At 41.2% G+C, this 19,453-nt stretch overlaps 1 protein-coding gene across 1 annotated transcript; it reads left to right on the forward strand.

Moving 5' to 3' along the window:
• Positions 1-6,071: 6,071 nt before the first annotated feature.
• On the forward strand, positions 6,072-17,991 carry LOC311050082 (GTPase IMAP family member 4-like; the record flags this gene model as incomplete). The annotated part of the gene is made up of 3 exons (XM_084064048.1): positions 6,072-6,770; positions 17,493-17,847; positions 17,987-17,991. 3 exons carry the CDS (start codon positions 6,072-6,074, stop codon positions 17,989-17,991), a joined length of 1,059 nt encoding a protein of 352 aa, XP_083920174.1.
• Positions 17,992-19,453: the final 1,462 nt, after the last annotated feature.

A 19,453-nucleotide genomic window follows, 5' to 3' on the forward strand; every position in this document is an offset into this window, starting at 1 on the left:
ACAAGCTAACAACGAGGGGCGATTTTTGGAGTGCAATACGACAAAGTAAAGTTGTCTTTTAAAGCAACAGTACACACATTGCTTTCTGTCTGCTTGAAAAAATGTGTGGATAGCCTGCTGGTAACGAAGAGTTGTTTAATGATAGGCCACATTTGTTTTTAAACATTTGCCAACAACAACTACCAATAATAAAAAAGGATCAATAAGGTACAACATTTCAATAAATTGATTTAAATCATTCTGATTATTAAAAAGCCTTTCATTTTATATCTGACTTACCTAAACCTGCAAATACCTTGACTAGGTTCCACTGTTTTACGGTGTTATGAAATGGTACAGCAAGGAGTTTTACTTGATTAATACAACATATACTTTAGCTTGATAAATGGTAATTGTAGATGCCCGTGAGTATAAACTTTCAAGCTACGGAATCAAGGATTGTTCTCCGGAATCCTGGGGGGGGCTACCTCTATGAGTCCACATGTGTGTTTTCAAATGGTCCTTTAGACGAAATACTTTGCCACAAACTGTACAACTGAAGGGTTTTTCACCTGTATGAATCGTCATGTGATTCCTCAGCCCTCCACTTCGAATAAAATGTTTGCTACAAACTGTACAACTGAAGGGTTTTTCCCCTGTATGAGTCCTTTGCCACAAGCTGTACAATCAAAGATCTCTTTTTTCAGATCTTCCTTTTGATTGATGCTGAAGAGGATATAGCTGTATGAAGAGAGCGCATAAGCCTGCGTTTCCGTGTGTTCAGTTGAGGTGGAGGCTAGAGCAGGGGTCTTCAACGTTTTCAGGCCAAGGACCCCCTAGCTGAGAGAGAGATGAAGCAGGGACCCCCTCTGTGTTGTATACAATTGTGTTTCAGATAAACTTTTGCTGCTCTTTTTTCCCTATACACCTACAACTCTTTGCCAAAAATAGCCAATCTACAAGCTCACAACGCCTCGCAGCCTCGCTTTACATTTGTTCATACAGGGTCAACACTGTTCTGTAACTGTGGTAGTTGGAGGAACCTTCGCTAAATGATTGCTCCATTTAAAAACTAGTCTATCCTTATTTTTCACAGACATTCATCAGCTGCAACTGTTCAAATTTACAAATACAAAAATCAATCTGGCACAATTACTGAAGTTAAAATGAACCAATTCTGCATCAAACAAGTTCAACACGATTGACCCCACCACCCACAATAAAAACCCATCTCCCTCTATGTTCAGGTCAGGGTTCACAAACGATCTTTTTGTGAACTGAAAACTGTCTCAGTTTTGTGTAATGTTTGAATGCTTTTGTACAACTCATGTGATCTTTCAGCACCTTTAATTTCCACACTACTTGATTTGATTCCTTAAATCATCCCTAAATTGTCATTCATGAATGGTGGCTAGTAGGATGGACTGACTATAATACTATTGACCCAAACCCAAGTACACTTAGAAGCAGCTGTTGGAATACATGTGTACCTAACTAGAGACTGGTGAAGGGAACAGTACATTTTCAAAGCTTGTAGGTAGATCAAAACAAATCATCAAATTGTACATTGATATATATATATATATATATATATATATATATATATATATATATATATATATATATATATATATATATATATATATACTGTATATAGTATATATTGAACTGGCAAACAATTCAATGAGTCGGGCACAATTACTGACGTTAGAATTAACCAATTCTGCATCTAACGCAGTCAACCGGATTGACTTGAGTCAAGCACTGACTCAGGGTAGTCAATCCTCAAGTAAAACGACATGACCGTGACAGCCCTACTAACAGCAGGCTTTTTTTTAAAAAGAAAAAAAAGAAAGCATGGTCCCCGAACCTGCCTATTCAGCAGAACTATGAAGTCCTGTGAGCTTACTACAACGACGATCACACACAGTGACGGAGAATCGAACCTGGGGCAACCAGGGCCTCTGGCTCCCTAGGGGGGCTGAGTAACCACTCAGCTATGGCCGCCCCTAAATTAGGAGGTTTAGGACTGAACATGCTCAGTTTCTCTGCGTCGTTCGAAAGAGGTCCGACACGACAGAACCACGTTATCCGACAACAATTTGTCGGCGGCAGACTCTTTCCAACGCAGAGTACTTTGTACTGTAAATAGTGTGTGTGAGACACACACAGAGAGAGAGAGAGAGAGAGAGAGAGAGAGAGAGAGAGAGAGAGAGAGAGAGAGAGAGAGAGGGTTGGTATCATTGCTATAGACTCTATAGCAACAGTTTTTTCATCACGTAATCAAATGGGCTGCCTTAGACTCTTTATACTGTAAACAGGGGAGTCGTGTTATAAGAGTGGCACTTCTTAAAAGTTACAATTATCAACACCTTGTCAATGCTCCAAATAAAAATAATGAAAAAATCAGCCTGCAGACAGATTTCCTTAATAATGAATTGTGTTATTTAGTTTATCAGAGAATAACACAGAGAATAACACAATCAACAATTGACATAATCAAGGTTCAGTGCTTGTTTAGTACCTGAGGGTTACTAGCATCAGTGTTCAACGAAAGACTTCCATTACTGCAAGGGAGCTCCTGAATTCTGATAACAAACTTTTAAACTACGATAGCCATTGTAAATATGAAATGATTCAATACTGAACAGCTGCATGGTCCTTTTCTCAGCTAAAATATGATCAGAAACAGTTTTTTTTTGTTGCCTTGAACAAGGGTTTTTCAATTCCTGACCCACCTAACACCCATGTTGATTGTCAACAGCAGATGATACTTAAATTCTACAAGTTGGCTTATTTATTCTGTCATTGTCTCCGCCAGGCCGAAGGCATGGCGAGAGAGTATGTTTTACCCTCCGTCCGTCCGTGTGTCCGTCCGTCCGTCCTTCTGTCTGTTACCAGCTAATCTCCGCCACCGTTGCCCCGGTCGCTGTGAAACTGCACACACACACTCCCTCGATGCCACAGCAGAACCTCTGCCCCAAATTTTTTACATGGGCCTGTTATAGCGCCACCAGGAGGCCGATTTGTGCAAAACACATTTTTGGATATTACTCCTACATATTTTATCCAAACATCACGCAAATCGGTACACAGTATCTCTATAGTCATGTGATCAAGACTGATCTGTCCGATATTTCATATTCCATCCTGATTGGCTAAGGTTGGCTTCCAAAGTTGGCAGGATTGGTCTGTTTTGAACAAAATGTCTCAAATCATGAACGCAGTGTGTGATTTCCGTGGAAAATTGCACGCACATTCCCACTAGGCCAAGGAAGAAATGCCCCCCTTTTCACATTGGCCTGTTATAGCGCCACCAGCAGGTCTAATTTAGCAAAACACATTTTTGCAACAAAATGCCTCAAATGCACGCTCATTCCCACTAGGCCGAGGAAGAAATGCCACCCTTTTCACATTGGCCTATTATAGCGCCACCAGGAGGCCACAATAACGACGTGACCTGGCGGAGACATGTGCTCCGAGGAGCACTTTTTCTAGTTTATGTTATTTCTATGGTTGTGTGTCTACAAAGCACCAACCCATATACCACCATAATAATCAAGTTATTTATTCTCTTCCTGGGGAAACAGACATAATTCCCAAATAAATTAGTTTCAAAGTTTACAGTCCATGCCAATGTTGTGTATGAATTTGTTTTAACATACAAAATGACTGTCCTTGTTCGTCAGGGCTGGTATGGCCGACTCCAGAGGATTAAGAACTTTTGCTCTTAGATCCTACGAGAACCTGAGAGACAAAGAGACCTTAAGGTCCAATAGGATCATATTTGTTGAGATCTCAAATGGAACTGAATTTGTGAATTTTACCATGAATCTTATATATTCATGGTATATATATATATATATATATATATATATATATATATATATATATATATATATATATATATGTATATGTATATATATATAATGTACATTCCAAAAAAACTGAACTATGAAGATACAGTACTTAACTCCTGGACCTTGATTGTATCAATCAATCCTTGATTGTGTCATTCCTGCTTTGTCTTCCTTCTCTCAGTGATGCAAATGTAACTTTGCTTAATCAGGTTACATACATGATCCCTTCACATTATTTATCTCTTCATGTAAACAATAGAGATAGATCTCTGACTTCCCCCATTGAAGGAATTGCACACTGAAACATATAAAATGACAGGGAGACACCAGAGATGTGTCAGTGAGCTGGTCCTGGTTGATGAACCTTCATAGCCTGTCTTTATACTTCCTCTGTCTCTCCAGACCTTCATCAGGATTTCAACATTGAAACAGGTAAGACACTTTGACAAATAAGGAACCGTGCAATTGTAGTTTGTCTATGATTGCCATTGACAACCAACGTATGGCAGTGTTGATTTATGAGAAAATCTATTGGGCAACAAAGTTCTAATTAAACAAGCTGTTACAAAAACTTACATGAACAGCATTCAGCAATTAATGTATATTATGCTTCATTACCACAAAATTCATTCAAATTCATAACTAGCTTTAGATTCCATGACCTAACTCAATTCAATACAGTATCAAATACTGGACAATAAATAGAAAGTTATATCCACAGGCATAATTGAGAAATGTCAAACAGGAAAAACGTATGAATACATAAAATTAAAATACGGGTTTTTAATACCCTTTCATTTTTTTATTGGAACAAGGCATGATATCCTCAGAAACAGCTATTTTAACGCAACATAATTACCACCATTTCAGTTCCTTCTGATGGTCTCTATAAAAAAAGGGTTAGATATGGATATATATCTCTCAAATATGACCCGGCAGAAAAGTCTCAATTCCCTCCAAATTGTCAATATTCAATGTTTACATGTTTGAGAGTGAGAGAAACTTGTCCTCAATCTTGATTTGCTATTAGGTGTAAAATAAAGTTTGGGTTTATGAAAAATAAATGACTTTTTATCTTTTATGGTTTATGGGTAAATGTTGACCCTTAACACCATGCACGGATGTCACTATTTTTTTAATAATATCAACAATATTTTAAGTAAAAAAAAAAAAACTAAAAGAAGTATTTAATTTTTGGAAGTGTGTTCTAATATTAGTGAATTTTAACACTTTTATAATTGAAAACGAGCTATATTGGAAGATGAATCCCTAACCCTAACCCAAAATAATATTTAAAAAAGATATGAATGCATAACAAGTCAGCTATGAGGTGGGGGAAAACATAAATGTGTGTTTTTTTTATATAATAATAATATTTTGGGCTGAATTAAATCGCGGGTCACATTTGACCAGCTAACACCAAAAGTGTCAGCAGGTTTTACAATGCAAGGGTTAAGACACACAGTAACTTTTCTAAACACAAGATACTATTTGTTTCCACACAAACCAAGCAAGTGGTGCTGTCTTAATGAAGCCTAAATGTGAGGGTTGTTACTATTACTCAATAACTTACTTATTACACTTATTTCCACTGATAGGTTCTCCCTACAATCAACCCACAGTTAAAGAACCACCACAACAATCAGGAGGGCCGTCTAATCATTTTCCAGTCTTCAGGTGAATCTCAGTCAAGTTACGTATAGCCTACCCTGCCTACTTCATCATGCATGTCAAATGTCCTGCAATAGTTGTCTGTCGAGGCTAACATGAACAAAATTGCCAATACACTAAATAACAAAATGTATTATTACGGAAAAAGGTCTACAGGCCGATCTGTTAATCTTGTTTTTATTTGGAATATTTGTAACTTTTAAGAAGTACCACTCTTATAAACGACCCCCTTGTTTACAGTATATTACAGCCCATTTGATTACATGATGAAATACTGTTGCTGATTGAGTTTAGAACATCATCTGTCTCATATGAATATCTGAATATCATTATAATGATACCCCCCCCTCCTCTTACAGAGTGATAAAGACACAAGACCAAAAATGAGTTCCAGTGGTACGTACTCCCTCAAACACACACACACACACACACACACACACACACACACACACACACACACACACACACACACACACACACACACACACACACACACACACACTACAAATGTTTATTATCCATAATCATATCCTTTTTTTTCACATCATTGAAGGAATCCGGATGGTGATGGTTGGAAAGACTGGAGCTGGAAAGAGCGCCACTGGAAACACCATCCTGGGTTTAAATGCATTTGAATCTTCATTCGCGCCTGTATCTGTGACGATAGACTGTACGAAGGTCAGAACTGTAGTGGATGGTAGAAATGTATCTGTTGTTGACACGCCAGGATTGTTTGACACCAGATATGATGAAAAGAACATCATTAAGGAGATCAAACAGTGTATATGTTTTGCTGCTCCTGGTCCCCATGTGTTCCTGGTTGTGATCAGACTGCAAAGATACACAGAAGAGGAGCAGAAATCGGTGAAAATGATTCAGGAGGTATTTGGTGAAAGGTCAAACGAATACACCATGATTCTCTTCACTGGTGGTGACGAGCTTAAAGGTGAAACAGTTAAAGACTGGTTGGAAAAGAGTCCAAAACTACAAGAACTGATCAAAACATGTGACGATCGCTATCATGTCTTCAACAACAGCAACACCAAGGATCCCTCTCAGGTCACTGAGCTGCTTAAGAAAATCGATTCTATGGTTGAGCTTAATGGAGGAAAGTACTACACCACTGAGATGCTCCAAGAAGCAGAGAGAGCAATACAGGAAAAGCAAAAAAGGAGACTTAAAGAGAATGAAGAGAAGAATTTTAGAGAGCAGGAAAGACTGAGGAGAAAATATGGACCGGAGGATCTGAAAGAAGAAGAGGCAAAGTTGAAAAAAGAACAACAACGCAAAGCAAGAGAATATGCTGAAAAAAATAACTCCTTCCTTTCAAATCTGATATGGGAAGTAGCAGAATCAGCAAAGAGGATTGCAGACCTTGTTGTGCAGAGAGTTGAGGGGGCAGTTGTAGATGCAGGAAAACAGTATATAAACAAAAACTGCAGTATCCAATGAATGACAAAGGTTCAGTGAGATATACCAACCACTGTATATCAAGAGTTCATACTTGTAAAAGTACATGTTATGATTCATGAAGAGAAAACAAATGTAGCATATTTGTTTATTTGTTTGAAAGAAGAAGACTGTGTTAAAAATAACCTGTAATGTTGTAATAAACTGAGAAAGGTTTGACCACTACAGCTGTTCTTGGTGTCTTGTATGAAAATACATAAGGTTTGAGCACTTTTTGTGCATGAAAATAAAACAAGAATAATGGATAATAAATGAATGAATAAATACATATATAAACAAACAAATAAATACATTAATTAATATATAAATAATATCAATATTCAAATCAATATTGATTAATTAGTCTTAATTTAACTCTGAGAGCGTACCCGTATGGTTCCATTTGGGTAAATTTGCCCACTCTCACCCTGCTCTCTGCCTGACGCAAACGTGTGTTTCCCCTCGTGTTTCAGTAACGGGGGGGGAGGGGGGGCGGGCGGGGGGGCGGGGGTCCTTTGTATAGTCTGAGCCAGACCCATAGCGAGAGATACAAGGCTCTGGTCTGAGCTTCTTGTCAAACAAATGCTGTTTGTGTTCTTTTTGGAAATACCTAAAGAAATCCGCTCATATAAGAAAATAACAAAATGTCCCAAAAATATAAAACGTTACTCCTATGGAAAGGCTATAATATAATGATTTACTTATATTGACCCTTTAAACTATTTAGTATAGGTAAGGTTTTGCCCACTCAAACGTATTGATGCCCAAGGACTAGGATATAGCTGTTTCACTCTTGATACAATTTCTCTTTCAAAATAATAATTGTCTCCGCCAGGCCGAAAGGCATGGCGAGAGAGTATGTTTTCCACCCCGTCCGTCCGTCCGTCCGTCCGTCCGTCCGTCCGTCCGTCCGTCCGTCCGTCCGTCCGTCCGTCCGTCCGTCCGTCCGTCCGTCCGTCCGTCCGTCCGTCCGTCCGTCCGTCCGTCAGTGCGTGCGTGCGTGCGTGCGTGCGTGCGTGCGTGCGTGTGTGTCCGTCCGTCTGTGACCAGCTAATCTCCGGCAACGTTGGCTTGATCGCAGTGAAACTGTGCACACACACTACCTGGATGCCAATTCAGAACCTTTGCCCCAAAGTTTTCACATGGGCCTATTATAGTGCCACCAGGAGGCCGTTTTTTGCAAAACACATTTTTGGACAGTACTCCTACAGATTTTGGCCAAACGTCACGCAAATCGGTACACAGTATCGCTTTAGTCATTAAACGAAACGGGTCTTTCAGATTGTTTATAATACATCCTGATTGGCTAAGATTGGCTTCCAAAGTTTGCAGGAGTGCTCCATTTTGAACAAAATGCCTCAAATCATGAACACAGCATAACATTTCTGTGAAATTTTGCACGTACATTCCCACTAGGCTGAGGAAGAAATGCCACTTGTAATTTTTCAAATGTTTTTACCCGTAACTGCACCAATCTGTGTAAAACTTTGTATGTGCACTCATTACATTACATTACAGTCATTTAGCAGACGCTTTTATCCAAAGCGACTTACAGTAAGTGCATTCAACATAGGTAGGGAACAAAACTACTTATCACCAGAAGTCTTAAGTGCATTTCCTGCAAAAACAAGCAACCAAGAGTATACCTAGCGCTAAGGTAAAAGTGCAATATATCAGCTACCTACTGTCTTAAACAGATGAGACAAAATAGCAAAATCAAATGAGCACGAGCTAAAACAAATAAGTGTATCGACTAAACAAGATTCAATAAAACAATACAACACTAAAACAAGAGTTCGTACAACTAGTTAACAACAAGTAGGCCAGGCAAAGAGGAAGGGTAGTGTTCCCTGAAGAGATGGGTTTTCAGCCTGCGGCGAAATATGGGCAGTGACTCTGCTGTCCTGACATCAGTGGGAAGTTCATTCCACCACTGTGGGGCCAGAACAGAAAAAAGTTGTGACCGTGTCGATCGACCACAAGGACCCTTGAGTGACGAGGCAATCAGTCGCCCCGAGGTGGCAGACCGAAGTGGTCGGGCAGGGGTGTAAGCATCAACCATAGCCGGAGGTAAGAAGGAGCTGTTCCTTTCACTGCCCTATAGGCTAGCACCAGGGTTTTAAACTGAATGCGAGCCGCTACGGGGAGCCAGTGTAGAGAACGGAGAGCCAGTGTAGAGAACGGAGAAGGATAGTTGTGTGGGAGAACTTGGGGCGGTTGAACACCAGACGAGCCGCAGCTTTCTGAACAAGCTCCAGAGGTCTGATGGCAGACGCCGGGGCACCAGCAAGGAGGGAGTTGCAGTAATCCAGGTGGGAGATGACAAGCCCCTAGCGGCCTAACGGTAAGGCCGATGGAAATGGCAGTGGGAATGCTGGATGCAACTCAAAGTGAACTTTGCTCAGGTATCTAGTTTGTCGCCGTACGACCTTCCTAGCCCGAGTTATTAAAGAAAAACGGCAATGGCCAAAACTCAATCGAAAATTGGCGATCGAAAACCAGCGAAAAAGTGTCCGTTTTCAATATATTTCGGCCATTTTCTATGTAATAGAAGGTCTAATCTGCTCAGTTCAAAGCTTGTTGGGTGCGTGACTTTGAGGACATTAAGCACACAATGATACCTTTTCGGATTTTTGAAGTTTTCGGGCCTAAAAGTATGGTAATTGTTCGTAAAAAAAATCCAATAGGTGCCCTTTGAAATTCCAGCCCCTACCTCTCCAAATCCCTCTGCACGTCCCTGACCATATCCGCTCTGCTCTAGTCGGCTGCACTCGGCTGAAAAAGGACCCGTATGATGAACGACCGACCATCCGACCGACCGACCGACCGACCGCACACGACCGACCGTCACGCATGCGCGGGACTCTCGATTGTATATTAGGATGAATAAATACAATTCAACCTCCTGTTGATTACTCTAATTTTAAAAGGAAGAAACCCCGGACTCCATCTGCGGATCTGTATCCATATCCTCAAATAGTAAAATCAACAGGAAGTTGACTTTATTTTTTATTTTCATTTTTTAACAGCAACACATCTAATGAAATGAATACACAACTCTGTGGTGCGGACGTAATTACTTGCGCGACAGGTCTGTTGTTATTGTTTTTCTTTGAAATAAATGGAGTGCTACTTGGCTTCTCGAAGAGGAATACATCTCTATCGTTTCTCTGCCTGCACTCCTACAAATGTGCCGCTCACAAGTCAAGTGAGCAGCGCATCGGGAACTCTGAGACTCATTATCTTCCCGACTCATTATTTGATTATTAATTCCACCCCTTGTTGAACAACACAAATACACATTGATTTTTGGTCCAACAGCCCTGGACATTAACGCTCTGACCACCGGGCCCGTAGCCTACGGGCCGATAAATCCAACCATAAAGCGCCGATCGACACGGACCATTTCATTGTAACACCACCGGAAACAGAATTATTCGGAATCCGGTTTTGCCGATCCCGTCAGGCCTCGTTCTAATGACGAAACTGAAACTCCATTTTCTCCTTGTAGTTTTTTCTCCTCGGTGATCACTGTTTAACATAAACCGTTCTAACTACAACATGGATGCCCCGTTTGACACGTGGTCTTCACTGCTCGAACCAGGCAGATGTCCGCGATGTAAACAAACAGTGCACGCTCAATCTTACAGATTTTAACAAGGTCTATGGCGACGTGAAAAAAACAAAAAACAACAATAAAACGTTGGCACTGGTGAGTACATTATGAGATTAACCTCTGGCGGTCAATGTGTTAATCATGATCAATTCATATCTAAATGGATTTTTTTTAAACTTTTTGCATTACCTTGCATGTTCTGCCAAAATGACCGCCAATCGGATTAAAATGCTTTTTATTGAACAATACGGAAGATACGGGTAATTATAACCGCCCGAAGTGAATTGGAACATCCGTGGCCATGGGGGTTTATGTAGATGTACGGGCTGTAAATGGAGAAAGTGCAAAAAAACAGGTTGAAGTTTCGTCATGACTGTCATGAGACAGGCTGCTATAAATCTAGTAGCAGCAAGCAAACTATCAGGGACGTGCACAGATAGACTCTAGGTGGTGCTAGAGCAGGGGTCTTCAACAGGGGTCCGGGACCCCTAGGGGGTCCTCAGAGTTATTACAGGGGGTCCGCCAAATCTTTATGCGATATGATTTTTCTTTTTACCATAACCACTCAAAACCTAGCATCCCTTTTATGAGGAGAACTTTAACCAAAAATAGCAGATAAGCCCACAACGCCTCGCGGTGCGAGGCGTTGTGGGCTTGTAGATCGGCTATTTTTGGCAAAGAGGTATAGGTGTAGAGGGAAAAAAGAGCAGACCAAGTAAACAAAAAAAAGTATAATTTACTTGGGCACCTGCCCCTCAAAATGTCTGTGCACGCCACTGCAAACTATAGTAACTTGTAAACAACCCAGTGTGCAGACTGTGCAAAAAACACCTGGGCAGCCATACATGGATGCAAACAAGTAATATTTAGGTGACACATTCACCATTTCCAAAATAACATTAGGACACAAACAAGCCATTTGGGTTTGTTTAAAAAAAAATCCTTTTCAGCTGACCTTGTATTGGAACTGTACTATCATGTGCTTTGTTTCTGCAAACTTCTGACTACAGTATTCAATCAATCAATCAATCAATCAATCAATCAAGCAATCACACTACTACTAGTGAATGATTTGTGAGTAGTTTATATTTACCCTGGTATCTGTCACCTTTTTTCATTCTCCATGAGAACCACTTACTGGTAAACTTGACCTGAGTTGGCTCTGTACTTAGTTGGACTGCTTTTTCCTTCTACTCCAAATCTCTTTACCAGAAATCTCTACAAACTTTTTGGCTTATGTTTTCCCCTTGGAATATAGATGCTGGGGTTCAACTTCAAGTGGTTAAGTCCATGAGGCACTTTATTTTATTTTATTCATTTTTTTCATCTGAGATGTATTTTATTTATTTGAATGCAAGCAATGGCGTGTCTGTGAATTGTTATGGTTTAAAATAAATACACAAGTTCAATCAGAATATGTTCTCTGTTTTTCATCAAAAGGATGAGAGGAATGCTATGTGAAATATTTTTAGATTAGAAGGAAATGTTCTATATTATCTGCTGACACAAAAAGTAAAGGGCTAATATAATTATCATGACTAAAATGTCAACTGTTTTTGTCGACTAAAACTAGACAAATAAAAATATGTTTTCTTGGACTAAGATAAAGACTAAAATGCTCAACTTTTAGTTGACTAAAACTAGACTAAATAAAAAAATCACACCCTGTGTGAAGGAAGCGGTGCCTTTGATGAAGTTTGATGTTTATTTAATTGGGCTATGAAGTAGGATGTCTGTGGGACCACCCACCAAGTTTGAGACCTATAGCACGCTGCAAACTGGCATTATGGCAGTTTAAATCCCAGCCAATAAGAAGATGGAGGGGCGGGGCTTAAAGGACAACTTTGTTTTTTTACAACCAAGGTTTATATTTTAGCTTGTAATTTAAGTAAATAAAAGATGAGTGTTATTTTTTTTTCATTTACTGCTTTCTATAGTTTTAGCAATTTTCGCAATCGTTTTTACAGTGGGTGGGGGATTCTGTCCGGTGGCTAAATATGCCTTTTTTACACAATAAAAAAGGTCCTGTGGTCTTTGATGGCCAGATGTGAGTTATTGGGGGCTAGAAGAGCTACTGTAAATGATAATAAAGAAAATGCAGGGTTATTGTGTAAAAAAATACATATTTAGCCACCGGACAGAATGCCCCCACCCACTGTAAAAAAAAAAGATCGCCAAAATTGCTAAAATTATAGAAAGCAGTAAATTTAAAAAATGTAGCACTCATCTTTTATTTACTTTAATTACAATCTAAAACATAAACCTTGGTTGTAAAAAAAACAAAGTTGTCCTTTAAGTAAGACAGCTTGTCCCTATTGGTGGTCTAAGTCCACAAACCAAATTAGGACTTGGTGGCATGCTGCAAACTGGAGTTATGGCTGTTTATAGCCCAGCCAATAAGAATATAGAGGGGGCGGGGCTTCAGCAATTAAAGCTTGTCCCTATTGGTGGTCTAAGTCTAGCCTGGTAAACCCTCCCTCCGGAAATCTCATTTCCATTCGATGTCAGGAAGGAGTCTGGCATGAACGCCCATTCTGCAATATTGGGGAGTTTCCAGCTAAATCAGGACCTAACCGCGCCTATCAGCGTCGTCGCTCATCGTTCTGTGATTGACAGCTTACGTTGGCCAATCAGGTGGCGAGTTCGAGTGAGCCCGAATGAAGCCGAGTGCAAGCCTGAGTGACGCCGAAAAAAGACGAACGGCAGCCATTGTTGTTCTGCGAGTGCCTTCACTTCTTACTTTTGTTTTTAAAACGGTCTCAAACTTCTTTTTTGAGGCACGGAATTTACTATTAAGATATCGTTTGGATAGAATTTAGTTGTTTAACTTCATATATGTGGTCAATTAATCATGACAGAGCCTATTTAAAAATATAAATTCAGAGAACCGGGAGGGGCGGGCTGTGACACGCATGTATCCGCATAAGGCAACCTATTTTGGGCTGGGCCGTCTCAAAAGTCCCGCTGCGTCATATTAGTGACGGAGATCGTAAAAATCCACTGCAATTGGCTGAAGGGGAAAAACGATCATTGGCTGAAGGGGTTGTCAGTCAACGGTATTACTCCCGCCCAACTCCAGCCCGCAGCCAATATTGCAGAATGGGCGATCATGCCAGACTCCTTCCTGACATCGAATGGAAATGAGATTTCCGGAGGGAGGGTTTACCAGGCTAGTCTAAGTCCAGATGCCAAATTTGTATTTTGTAGCATGCTGCAAACTGGACTTATGGCTGTTTAAAGCCCAGCCAATAGGAAGACAGAGGGGGTGGGGCTTAATTAATTTCAGTTCGTCCCTATTGGTGGTCTGAGTCCACTTACCAAATTTGTACTTGCTAGCATGCTGCAAACTGGAGTTATAGCTGTTTAAAGCCCCGTGCTCAAACATACGGACGCACAGACACGGTCAAATGTAGAGCGGTTGGCACCGCTAAAAAGGATGAGTTTGACTAAATGTGATGAAAACTAACAGCCGTCATTGAAACTGGACTAAGACTGGACTAAGACTAAAAAATAGCTGACGAAATCAACACTGACTCAGAACAAAGACAGACAGGCAGGCAGGCAGACACATCTCCATGTGTGGGCATGAAAGGAACACAGACAGACACTACAGTGTTAGTTATAGGTGTCTTTTTTCTTTTTGGAAATATGGATTCATCAGAGGAAAGATTCAACAAGCTCAGAAAAATAGCAAAAAATAACCGATCTACAAGATCACAACACACTGTGATCCGATGTATTGTTGTGAGCTTGTAGACTGGCTATTGTTTTGCTATTTTTGAAGATATTTGACAAAGACTGATAAAGAAAAACATCACATGGATGCAACTGGGACGTATCATCAGTGTTGTAGCCTGGGGTCATAGGGTGTTTCGGGTCTCGCAACATACAACATACACCCTCGCCCAGGTGACCCAGCCAGGGTTGATCAAGCCCCGACTTACGTCCCAGTAGCACCCACGGTCAGTCCTATAGGGAAAGACAGGGCAGTCCGCTTCTCTGGAAGTACTCTGCCGGGACTCGGGGAGGCTCTGGCACGTGGAGGGACTAGGCTCTGTGGGTTGTCTCCTGGCCGGGCTCCTCCTTCGTCTCACCAGGTCCAGGACCTGAGCGCTGCGCCAGATCAGGTGCACCGCCCCGATCCAAACATTTCCTTCTGGCGTGATGGTTCCTTGGGCCGATACCACTAGATTGGGCTGTCTAATGGTATTAGCTCTGCTTGCGGTACGCTGGAATGGCCCTCCTAAAGGCCTAACCGCGGGTTTGTTGGGCTTCTTCCTCACGGAAGACACAGCATGGGGCGCTAACCCATACTGCTCCCGGGGTGCCGTCTACATTCCGGCTGTCAACAGTCTCTCCTGTGGTCACCAAACTATTCCTGGTTGTCACGTAGTCTATAAATTCCTATGAGCCACTATAAATAGAATAACTGATAAAGAAAAACATCACATGGATGCAACTGGGACGTATCATCAGTGTTGTAGCCTGGGGTCATAGGGTGTTTCGGGTCTCGCAACATACAACATACACCCTCGCCCAGGTGACCCAGCCAGGGTTGATCAAGCCCCGACTTACGTCCCAGTAGCACCCACGGTCAGTCCTATAGGGAAAGACAGGGCAGTCCGCTTCTCTGGAAGTACTCTGCCGGGACTCGGGGAGGCTCTGGCACGTGGAGGGACTAGGCTCTGTGGGTTGTCTCCTGGCCGGGCTCCTCCTTCGTCTCACCAGGTCCAGGACCTGAGCGCTGCGCCAGATCAGGTGCACCGCCCCGATCCAAACATTTCCTTCTGGCGTGATGGTTCCTTGGGCCGATACCACTAGATTGGGCTGTCTAATGGTATTAGCTCTGCTTGCGGTACGCTGGAATGGCCCTCCTAAAGGCCTAACCGCGGGTTTGTTGGGCTTCTTCCTCACGGAAGACACAGCATGGGGCGCTAACCCATACTGCTCCCGGGGTGCCGTCTACATTCCGGCTGTCAACAGTCTCTCCTGTGGTCACCAAACTATTCCTGGTTGTCACGTAGTCTATAAATTCCTATGAGCCACTATAAATAGAATAACTGATAAAGAAAAACATCACATGGATGCAACTGGGACGTATCATCAGTGTTGTAGCCTGGGGTCATAGGGTGTTTCGGGTCTCGCAACATAACATACACCCTCGCCCAGGTGACCCAGCCAGGGTTGATCAAGCCCCGACTTACGTCCCAGTAGCACCCACGGTCAGTCCTATAGGGAAAGACAGGGCAGTCAAAAGACTAAGGATATATGATTTTAGTGTTTTGTAAACACACAAAACGTTAGTTATCGTATTTTTGTAAAGAATTTGTTTTATTTCTATTTCAGTCAACTCAAATATTTTAGTTTTCTGTTATTTCATTCACTTTAAAGATGTTTATAAAATAAAAGAGCAGATACTTGTACATCTGCTATTTTTGAATATCCAACGTATGAAATATAGATAAAAACGGTTCAAATGATTGTGAAGCTGTATTAACACATTTTGCTGGTACCTATTCAAGGACCCTGGGGGTCCCCGGACTCACTTTGTGGGCCGTGAGCAAACTACAAGTGGGCCCCCAAATAAAATTGGTAAATCACTTAAGATTGTTATAATACTAGAAAATACTGTTCCTTAAGAAACAATTTGGGCTTGCTATGTTGGTTATGTTATAGTGTTATTAATCGTGTTGAGTATTACTAGTGTGTAAAGAGTGCCAATAGTGTTAAGTATTTACAGTGCTGAGTTAAGTGTTGATAGTTTGAAGTAGTGTTAGTGTTAAGAGTTGGTTTCTAGTGTTAAACAGGCAGTTGCTAGGGTAAAACAGCAGTTACTATGGTCTAATAGGTGGTTTCTAGTGTAAAACAGTGGTTGTTAGGGTATAAAAAGTGGTTGGTAGGGTCTAATAGGCGGTTGCTAGAGTGAAACAGCAGTCCCTATGTCTAGCAGGTGGTAGTTAGAGTAAAAGAGGTGGTTGCTAGGGTAAAACAGTGGTTGTTCATGTCTACTAGGTGGTTGCTAGGGTAAAACAGGTATTTGCTATGGTAAAACAGTGTTGCTAGTGTCTAATAAGTGGTTGCTAGGGTAAAACAGCAGTCAAAATGGACTCACAGGCGGTTGTTAGGGTAAAACAGGTGGTTTCTAGGGTAAAAGAGTGGTTGCTGGTGTCTAAGAAGTGGCTGCTAGAGTCTAATGTGTGGTTGTTAGGGTGAACAGGTGGTTGCTATGGACCAAAAGGTGGTTGCTAGGGTAAAACTGTTGGTTGCTATGGTAAAAAAGTGGTTGCTAGGGTCTAATTAGCTGTTGCTAGGGTTTAATAGTTGGTTGCTAGGGTGTAATATTTGGTTGCTATGGTAAAACTGTTGGTTGCTAAGGTCTAATTAGCTGTTGCTGGGGTTTAATATTTGGTTGCTAGGGTTTAATATTCGGTTGCTAGGGTAAAACCGGTGGTTGCGTAGGTAAAACTGGTGATAACTAAGGTGAAATTGATGGTTGCTAAGGTAAAAAAGGGGTTGCTATGGTACATATCTAAACATCAACGAAAAACACATATTGAGTGTAAATGTTTGTTGAAATGTCTGTTGACATATTTGTTGATGATAGCAACGGCCCTTGCATCCTCCACCATAACTGATGGTATAAAAAGATGAACTATCAACAAATCACTTCAGTTGATCAGCATCTGAAGGAGGAGGAGCACAGCACTGAGAGCAGCATGCCACCTACAACTAACAATGGACGTACATTCAATGTACGTCCACTGTTCTTTTTGAACAAGATGGATACAAGTCGTATTAAGGTGAGTGACAACAATAATTTGTTGATATATATTAATATTCTTTTGTGATAATAGAACCAATGCACTCCAAAGAGCGTCATCAGTGACACTAACAATTGAACTACTTTTCATTTACAGGACGATCTGAAGGAGAGTGGAGTCGGCAAACGGGGAGAGGAATGGGCCTGGCTGTATTTGAGATCAGTATATGGTGATGCCGCAGTCAACTGGACAAACGCTGGACACGAGACGGGGAAGCCCTATGATGTCACAGTGGATCGTACTGACGGAACAACTCAGTACATAGAGGTCAAAGCAACCAAGGACGTTAGCTATCAAACCAGATTTGTTGCATCACACAACGAACTCAAACACGCTAGAAACAACCGGGCCAACACCGAATTCTACTTCGTCGTCAACGTACAGGCAGACAGGCCAGAGCTGTACCATGTGACCAACTGGCGAGATCACTGGGCAACTCAACTACCGGAAGGTAAAATGCCAAAGGAAATGCGTTTTGAAAAGGAGTTACTGAGATTGGCTCCACAAGGGGAGTACTACCCGTACTCGTACCCGATGCCAGAGTACCCGCTGTACACATCTGTATGTCTGTCCCCCTCTGATATCTATAGTATAGAGATAATATATAAATACACAAACATATATACTGTATATAGAGTCTATACAGTATATGGAGATGTCTTTATCTGTCAGTCTGTGTCCCTTTAGGCCCATGGGTTTAGAAGGTGTCAATACGCTACCAATACGCTCTAAATGTACAAAAGTATTGGCATCACAATATAAAAATGTACTTAGAGTACCAAAGTAAAAGTACTCCTTTTTCTAAATATTTTTTTTCAAAAATAGCAGATTTACAAGCTCACAAGGCGTCACATTGTAGACCGGCTTTTGTTGAATAGCCAGGACTTATGTGGTTAATGTATATTTTGTATTAGTAAAGATAATAATTCATAATAGTCAAATCTGTAAAGTAACAGGTAACTAAAGCTGTCAAATGCTTTAATTGTAAATGGAGCAAAAAGTACAATATTTGTAGTGGAGTAGAAGTAACACAAATGTAAAGTAAAGTTAATATATTTCATAATCATACTGTGCATTGTACCGCACATTATTGTATAGTCCTTGAGTAAATGTACTTAGTTACTTTTCACCACACTGACCAGCATACATGTTGATGAGCAATACCATTTGGGTGGATTATTCCTTTAAAAAGGACTGACTAGGCATGAAACAACAACAGGTCTACTAATTGCTACAGTGCAGAGGGACAAGGGTTGATATAAATGGTTTTAACTCAAAACATATACATCAAATAGCTCAGTCATATTATACCAGGTTGCTTCTCCAGCGTCAGCGCACAGAACCAAATGGACCCGTGGTTCTGTACCCTTGCGCTCGGGGACTAACAAAAAAGGCCGAAATGGCAGTACATATGAAATAGTTTATGAACGCAGCTAAATCAGTTTGTGTGCCTCAGTTAGGGCGTGTGTGCGTTGTCGTGTTTAACGTGTTTTTCCTGGGTCGCTGGAGGCAGCGCTGTGTGTGTGTGTGTGTGTGTGTGTATGAGGAATCAAGTCAATAGTTTGTTTGGTGGCAACGACCACACTGCTTTTCAACGCAACAGCACCACACAGGCCATAGAGATACATACAGTGGCCGAACACAGTATTGTGGGTCGTCTTTAGATCCAATATTCTGAGAGGACATTGAGCCCTCATTGGCTAAAGGACCAGGCATAGAGTTAAAATAGAGTTAAAAGTCAGGACTAGCGATGTAGAGGCCAGGGGTTGACATTATAAATGGCCCGGTGGCCCGGATGTACTTTTTAAACCGCCAGGGCCAGCAGAACGCACCAAGCACTTGCCCGGTGGGGCCAGTGAAAATAATGCCTTGAAAATCAATAAATAAAATTAAAACATTAACATCTAATAATTTCACATCATTTCCCTGTACTACTGTGTTCTGTTAACATTTCTGTAAAATCGTTGCGGTAATTACCGTTAAAACATAGTTAAATAAAATTATATATTTGAATCAAAGACAGAGCGGTCTGCTGTGGCTCTGTCACGGACCTCAAC

The sequence above is a fragment of the Gymnoscopelus microlampas genome (genome assembly GCF_963454915.1).
Source record: "Gymnoscopelus microlampas genome assembly, chromosome: 8".
In the NCBI taxonomy this organism is placed as follows: domain Eukaryota; kingdom Metazoa; phylum Chordata; class Actinopteri; order Myctophiformes; family Myctophidae; genus Gymnoscopelus; species Gymnoscopelus microlampas.